This window comes from Hakea prostrata, chromosome 6, assembly GCF_041222555.1.
Source record: "Hakea prostrata isolate BN-2017 chromosome 6, UWA_Hpros_2, whole genome shotgun sequence".
Lineage (NCBI taxonomy): Eukaryota > Viridiplantae > Streptophyta > Magnoliopsida > Proteales > Proteaceae > Hakea > Hakea prostrata.
Genome location: NC_142605.1, coordinates 25,095,685 through 25,104,082, shown reverse-complemented (window position 1 = coordinate 25,104,082; position 8,398 = coordinate 25,095,685). Strand labels below are relative to the sequence as shown.

At 33.9% G+C, this 8,398-nt stretch overlaps 1 protein-coding gene across 1 annotated transcript; it reads right to left on the bottom strand.

Annotated features, from left to right (window-relative positions):
• Positions 1-2,825: 2,825 nt before the first annotated feature.
• On the bottom strand, positions 2,826-6,493 carry LOC149012850 (aspartic proteinase 36-like). Its single transcript, XM_089159504.1, has 10 exons — positions 6,261-6,493; positions 6,025-6,157; positions 5,674-5,921; positions 4,713-4,937; positions 4,378-4,531; positions 4,025-4,086; positions 3,830-3,917; positions 3,534-3,609; positions 3,292-3,363; positions 2,826-2,952 (listed from the first exon to the last, which is right to left on the bottom strand). Exons 1-10 carry the CDS (start codon positions 6,473-6,475, stop codon positions 2,930-2,932), a joined length of 1,296 nt encoding a protein of 431 aa, XP_089015630.1. The 5' UTR covers positions 6,476-6,493; the 3' UTR covers positions 2,826-2,929.
• Between the last annotated feature and the right edge of the window lie 1,905 nt (positions 6,494-8,398).

Genomic DNA, 8,398 nt, shown 5'->3' with positions numbered 1-8,398 from the left:
TCAATAAATAGTTTTGAGAAAGATTGCAATATCAAATCGGAGTGCGAAAAATATGATCCAAAGGAATAATCAGAGTATAGAGTATAGTGGAAAATCACTTTATAATTACAACAGATAAGTAGATCGAAACTTTATTGGAAATACAACTGGATAAAATAATACTATGAATCGTTCTAATAATAATCAAAATATGTCTCTACATTGAACAGAGTATGTAACTTCCATAATCAATATGAGGATAACCAACTCCACAATGGGACTAATCCCGGTACGAACAATTGTTGCATTGGTAGTCTTCACCGTGATGTTCGTAATAGCCAACACCTTGAAAACTTTACGAGTCATCCATCGCGGTCTCGTAGTCCTGGTTCTTGAAGTCATCAGTACCTATAGTAAGATCTAACAAATGTTGCCCCCAAAGGGGTGAGTTCAAAAGAACTCAGCAAGTAGTTCATTCACAAATAACATTTACAAAGGAATTCAAAACAGTCAAGATGTACATGATATGAAACATGATTCAAGTATGCTACTAACTCTATATATGCTAGTCTCTAGTGGCAGACATGCATTAAGATAGAATACTATACTCTAGGTAGTCTAGTCACTCTTCCCTCAACCATCTCGGTATCTTGGGTTCTCTGCAATAATTAAGGTTAGGGCTTCCCTCTCGGACATTCCATGGTTGGGGTTTAGGTCAACACTATCAAAGTTGGAAATTGAAAATAATCAAAGGGCAAACATTCCATATGCTTCCACATTGGGAAGCTTGATATATGCACAAGTCTCTACGAGACCTGACATTGCTTTTGTTGTTGGAATGTTAGGGAGAGATCAGAGTAATCCCGGCCTGTATCATTGGAGAGTTGCAAAGAAGGTCATGAGGTACCTTTAAGGAACAAAAAACTTGATGCTTACATTGCTTTTGTTGTTGGAACTTTGCGGGTTGTGTTGATTCATGTAAATCAACATCTGGCTATGTCTTTATGATAGCTAGTGGGGCCATATCTTGGAGAAGTGCTAAGCAAACCTTGGTTGCTACTTCTACCATGGAAACTGAGTTTGTATCCTGTTTTGAGGCTACTGTGCACGGAATATGGTTGAGAAACTTCATTTTTGGGCTTAGAGTTATTGAGTCTATCTTTAGGCCAATGAAGTTATACTGTGATAATACTGCTACAACGTTCTTTGCTAAGAATATTAAGAGTGAAAGTCGGAGTAAACATATCGACATTAAGTACTTAGCAATAAGAGAGCACATTAGAGCTAAGGAAGTGATCATAGAACACATAAGGATTGAACAAATGATTGATGATCCGTTGACAAAGGGCATGCCACCTAGAGCTTTGAGGATCTTGTTTTTTGTTTTGGGACTTCGGGAAGATTTATCTTCATGAAAGCTAATTATTACACATTCTAACTGTAATAATTGTTATGTAGTTTGTTTCTCATTTTCATTGTATACATTTCTGTTGAGATAACAAACATGTTGTTGGACCAGGAATAAACATTTGAGGTTTATTCATAAAGTTGGGTTTATGCAAAAAAAGAAAATATTGTATTGTAATACATAGAAGGCATTGCTTGAGTCAAAGGTGTCTGCCGCTATGATTCGTACAATTCTTTTTTTTTTTTTGTTTGAACATTAAGAATTAAGATGTAATGTTGTTTGGGCCAAGTGGGAGAATGTTAGATTTCATTTATTTAAATAAGTAAATATTTAAGATTTTAACTTCTCATAATTATGATGTGGCCCAAACATTCTTGATAATTACAACTTAGTTTTAGGTAACCACCTTAATAATTGTTTGGTGGTTACCTAGGGGTGTTTGATGGGATCATCGTGTCTATAGGTCTCATGATTGAACTTGTATTCTAAGGAGAAAACTTACGGTAGTTTTTTGTGAACTCTGGTCCCCGGTTTTGTTAGTAAGAAAATTCCATGTCTCTTCATCATTCGGTTGCTAAGAAAAAACTGGAAGAACTGGATTTCTTCGACATCACAGACGACAACCTTCTTGGAGAGAAACTCACAAATGACTTCTTGAAACAAGTATCCATGGCTAGAGGTAAAGTACCTTATCTTGTCTTTCACATGATTGAATTAAGAATATGACTAGATAGGTTCTTGAGTTCAATATTAAGTAAATATTGATTACTTTGTTTGTATGGGAGTTCTTACAGTGAGTACTTGGAAGTACTCGAGAAGATCTACTGGAAACCAGTTATTCCGGTAGGGTTAGTTCCATCGGAGCTGCCGGAGAGAAGTGATAATGGAGAGGAGTCGTGTAAAATCTTTGAATGGCTTGATGAAAAAGAAACCAAATCTGTTGTGTTTGTAGGGTTTGGAAGTACATGCAAATTAAGAAAAGATCAAGTTCATGAGATAGCTTATGGGCTTGAACTTTCCAATTTGCCATTCTTGTGGTCACTCATCAAACATGAATCAGAACCTGAATTTACCGGCAATGTCGAAATCTTACTACCGAGCTTTATCAAGAACAGGCCTGGTCGAGGTTTGTTGTGCATGGGATGGGCACCTCAAGCTGAAATTCTAGCTCATCCTGCAATTGGGGGATCATTGTCGTTTCATGTTGGGTTGTTCAGTATTTGAAAGATTCAATTTGTGCGTAAAGTAATGACAAGTATTTTGAAGATATAAACAAATCTAGGTAGAAATGGCAAAAAAATGAATTACATGTATAGAAGATGTGAATTCGATCAAAATAATAGTTATACTCACAGTAACAAATCTGGCTGTGTCCACTCTCAAAAAACATAAAAAAAATTACACTGAAAAAAGAAATACTGAGTAATGGGGAAAAAAAAAAAATGTGAGTTGATTAACAAATGCAAGTTAGCATGAGGATTAGCAACAGTGAAGTGATAATCCTTTCTACACCCAAACTCCAAGTAGAAGAACAGAACCATTCTACATCGTAATGCTGGAAGAACCTGCAATTAAATATGATTAAGTGATTAAAAAAGCAATTTTCTGGTACACGGTCAGATCTCGATCTGGTAGTTATTTTACTAAGACATACAAATATTTCAGAGAAAATCACAAATCTCACGATGACTCTATTATAAGAGAACATAACATACATATTTATAGAGTTTCAATTGGATAAACGGATCATTCCATTTGACCGTCTTCCAAAATATATTGATACAGGTCAATTTTAAAATCGAGTAAAAAAATTCAAGTCACATATAAGATAACATCAATCTACAACTGAGGGTGTACTATTATTTGTGTCTTTTAAAGGAATTAGCAATCAAACTTGCACTTACAATTGTATTCGGTCCAACCGATGGTATGATTTTCGAGATCATATACCACTAGCTTATTTGCTAATACTAAATCTGCAAGGACATTATTGACAATAATCAGGTTCACCAACGAAAATGAAGAACTTTGTATTTTGAATCATGTTCTTGAGAGTGTGACAATGAGTTGACTAAAATGCTATGTCAAATATACGAAAAGTCACTAGAATGAAAGCTTCAAGAAGCATTGAGACATAAATACGTACCTCCCAAAATGTTCAATGTCATTGCTCCACTGACTAAACTTGAAGAATCTTGCCAAAGAATACACCATTGACCTTGCTGTGAAGGTGAAGGTGGAGGTGGGGAAAAAAAATTAGGGCACAAACTAAGTATTGCGAGTGATGATCACACAGAAGATTAATAACAGAAACTGGAGAATTGAACTTCCACTTATGAGAATTTAAAATTTTAAGATGTTTACTAAAATAGGAAATGAAGTAGGTATCCTTCAAGGTTACCTTCGTAATTCTAAACTCATATTTGAATGAATGATACTTACATAATAAATCATATAATCATGTGGATACACCATCAATGACATTGAATTTTGAAAATTAAACGTGACAGTAGGAAACCCAGAATCCACACTGCAATAACAAATGAAAAGATTTAGACACTCACCAAAAACTGAAAAGAATAAGTGGTCTTGCTGCTTCAATTTGAAAATAAATATATAGAAATAGATTATACATACCTTCCGTCGTATGGAATACAGGGGTTTGATTGATTCATCAAACTTGGGTATTGAGTTGTTACCTGATGAAAATAAGCATCAAAACAAGTGTCCTATGAACTGGAAATTAAGGATCCTGTTTGATAATCCATCAAGTGTTTTTGCTTCGAAAAATACCAGAAACAGTTTGAATTGTTTCTAAGCAGAGACACTTCTTTACACGTTTGATAAAACTTGCTTTTGAAAGCAAAAACATCATCAGCGGGGATTTATAAAAGTTCTTATGTTTAGAATGTCAAATTCCATGAATAACTTCAATGTTTTTTGGCAATTTTTTTTTTCTCCTAAGATTTTAATTAGAAAATATCACATACCGCAGTCATCAGGGGTTGATATATAGCGTCTGTAAGATAAGCCAAGGTTGTACCACTGTCGATTATAGTCTCTTGGTTTGCAAATGCACTGGACGGAAGTTGCAGAGCTGAGCCACCGACATCAACTGATACCAGAGTGACTTGATAAAGCTCCCTATCATAAAAATAAATTAAGCCCTAAAATCTGTAAATATATATACTAGTTTCCAATAACTTCAATAATCTAAAATGTTTAGTTTCTTTAGTTTTCCATTACTGAATGCTGAACATAACTCTGGCAAAACTAAATATGAAGCTGGATTGGAATCAACAAGAAGTGAGAAAACATCGCTTACGGATTTGTTACCAATGGAGTTGAATTTACTTTAGGTTGTGCCACTTCTCCAATAACAAAAATTCCATTTCCACTAGCACCACCCAAGCAATGTGCAAATGTGTCTCTTACCAATCCAGCTGAAGCTAATTGTGAAATAAAAGATGTTGATGCAGGTCCCATACCAAGTATTCCATCAAGTGCTCCATTTTCTGAAGCTAAATTGCCAGTACGTGACACAGCACACCTATAAAATAAAAATAAATAAATAAATGTGTACATATCATAAATTGGTACCACGTATATAGCATGAAAAAGGCCTTTTATTTTTCGTCAAAAGTGACATCAATTAGTTTGTAAAGTCAACTTCCTTATTTTATGTAAACACGAGGCATGCAAGGCGAGTAATAATTGTCTCATATAGTTGTATTTTAATAAGCTAGAAAATTCTACAAGCAACATGATCATGGTTTTAGTACATGATATCTACTCAAATCTGATATGGTATCAACTTGGTATAGCTTTTTTATTAGGGGATGGGGACTATTACATATACCACAAGGAGTATCAAACTGGTGACTTCTTCCCTAAAAGGTGCCGGTCATTATAAGCTAAACTACCCTTTATTAGTTTAAGTGTAAATTTTTCTTATACCTATTTACTTCTTGTCAATCCATGCAATTGATAAGCTAGGTATCAACATGATATCAATCACAAATACAAAATGATACATATCACTCAAGAAGATCAATATGGTATCAATACCGACAATCATGAACAGTACTTCACAGCAAGGTGCTTGAGGTGAAGGGGTCTTATTATCATTGATAGGGGAGCAAGGAGTTTTTACTTGTCACCTTACATAAATTTCTACCCTAGATGAAGCTATAGACATTTTGATGATCTTTCCTGGGCTATGTTAAATAATGTGGAGATATTATAAAGATAGATAGACAGAAAGAGAGGGGGGCAATGTAACTTACCCAAATATTATGCTTGTGTTTGTTGGTGAATTTGAAAATTTTCCAGTAACTTCGTTATATTGCACAACATCACTTACATAATATCCAGTAGCTGTGCTTCCATCCCCATATGCCAAAGAAAAAGAACAAGGTGTGCTAGCACTAGTGCAAGTAGGATCGATTCCATTTGTAGAAGTGCAGAACAGTTGCTGGCAACTGACAACTTTTGCTGTACTTGATGCAGATTGATCATATAGTTGAAGTGATACCTGTTCAAGCAATAGAGATATTAATAATAAGCATATTTATAGTTCAAGAATAAACATATAAATTCATATGCAGAAGAAGAAGAGGAAAAAGAAGAAGCCATACACCATTAAGAGTGGTTTTGGTTGGACATTTATTGCATCCAGCACAATTTATCCATAAAACATCACTTCCAGTGTCAACTTGAACATAATATGTTTTTGTAGGAGTGCCTATTCCAAATTGAGTAAAGTAAAGCCTAAAAGAAGCAAAACCCAGAAATTTAATTTGTTAGATATATATGTATATTCCATTGAACAACGAGAGCTAGAACTCAACTCATCAAGAATTCTGAAACTAACCCAGTAGAGTTCACAAGCCCATCTCCTCCCAATGGTAATTCAACGTCATACAGGATCCGTTGGTGACGAAGAGTATCATGTTCTTTCATGGCACTAATCGATGGTTTCTGACCAGCAAACTTATGCCTCACATTTAGTAACATATTTGCAGAAACATTAGAGACCACCAAGAGAAATAAAATGGAGAACCCAAGCGTAAATCTTTTGAGACCCATATCTCTTGGTTTCTCTAGTTTCTGTTTCTAATTCTTGGAGGGATAAGGAGTTAGTAATATAAATAGTCATGACTCCCTTTCAAACGCAACTCAATCTAACCCATCACCACCACAGCCATGACGTAAAGGAATAAAAAGTAAGCATTGTTGATGATTCACGCCTTTTTTTATTTTTTTATTTATTTATTAAATCAAACTTTCGCCGTGAATTATGGACTCGGTTGATAAACCCAAGTGTTTTTACTTCGAAAAAGCATCAGAAATAGTTTTGATTGTTTTTAAAAGTGAGAACATTTTTATAACAGTTCAATTGTTCTATGTTGTCAACAGTTGAGATCAAAATCTCGATCGAGATTTCGATCTTGACCGTCCATCTCAACTTTCTTTCATCCATGAGACAAATTGTTGAGGCCAAAGTCTCGGTCAAGATTTTTATCTAGACCATTCGCAGTAGGTGCTGCACATTTAATGCGGAACATTTAAGTCCCAACCCAAATTTTATAGACGTTCGAGAAAACTTACTTTTTGGAGGCAAAATTACAATAAGCAGAATTTTTGCAGAATTGATATGTTTAGAATGTGAAATTTCATGAACCCCCCGTCTAACTCTATGTCACTTAAACCTAGACAGACCCAAATTTTACTTTGAGAAATAGATTTATTGTTCCATCAAAGGAAGCAAAACTAATTTTCATAAATTTCAATTTATGTTTCAAAAAAAATACTTGAAATAAAATACTTTAATCAAAAGATTTTGACCAATTTTTTTTTATTTCTCAAAGTAAGAAAGACCAGAAACTAATTTTTGGTGGGTTATCAAATGAGTCCTAACTTTCCATTCTCACCAACTACATTCTCTTCCACACCTAGGGTTAAAAAATGTGCTTCAAAAAAAGGTTTTCAATTTAATGTTCTTTGTTTCTTCTCAAGGTTTTCTTCTCAAGGCGGGTTTTTTCCTGCCACTAAATAAAACTCAAAAGTGTAAATGATGAGGCCTTATCTTATGGTGACAGTTGCTTCTTATGTAACAGTTCCTTCTTAACTCTAATTAAATTAAATTTATTGCTATTTAATTAGATACATGGGTCCTGTTTTTTCCATTAATCTCTATATAAGTCTCTAGAAATTATTCTTTTAACTCATGTTTACATTATGCTTAAGGAATATATATGGGTCATGTTTACATTATATGCTCTTGAAATTGGTTTTGTTCAATATTTATATGTTCTCTAGACATGAGCATGAGATGCACTTGCATATTAGCTATCATGGCATGTGTTTTGCTAAATTCATTTTCACTTTGACCATCCAACTGAAACATGGTTCATGTTATACCTACTTTAATGACTTAGTTTATATTTTTAAAATATGTTCAGATATAGGTTCGGGGAGGGGGCTGATTCTTTTTCTTATTTCTATATGTTATGATTCTTAATTAATTATTGTATTAGTTTGCTTCTTATGTCACAAGATTCCTTTAAATAGCTTGAGGGACTTTCAAGGCCATCCATTTTTTATTTTATTTATTTTTTAAATCTCATGTCTAAGAGACCACGACAAAGCATTGTTATTGAATATTTCTCACTTTTAAACATCACATTTGAAAAATATGGAATTGTGGACTCTTGTCATAATCCACTAAGAGTTTCTATTTCAAAAAATAATCAGAAACAATTTTGTCCGGCCACTGTCATGCCAGACTTGCATGTTGCACCTTCAAGCTTAAAAAAAATAATAATAATAATAAAAAAAAACCCTCTTGGCTAGCTGCATCATTGTCTTCCCTTTGTATGATTCATTTCCTCTCTCTCTATTTATTATTATTAATTGTCATTAACCTCTAGTACTATAATTTAATTGCTAATTGAACTTTGATTTTAATGAAAATACTATTGCCCTCCTCACTTCTATCTAATTGTGTTA

What these genes read in the sequence shown, in the direction of transcription:
- LOC149012850 (XM_089159504.1), bottom strand. Translation starts at nt 6,475, where the DNA reads ATGGGTCTCAAAAGATTTACGCTTGGGTTCTCCATTTTATTTCTCTTG. An exon ending in ATGATTATATGATTTATTAT is followed by an intron (nt 3,610 to 3,829) that starts GTAAGTATCATT and finishes TCACCTTCACAG; the next exon opens with CAAGGTCAATGGTGTATTCT. An exon ending in GACATTGAACATTTTGGGAG is followed by an intron (nt 3,364 to 3,533) that starts GTACGTATTTAT and finishes ATGTCCTTGCAG; the next exon opens with ATTTAGTATTAGCAAATAAG.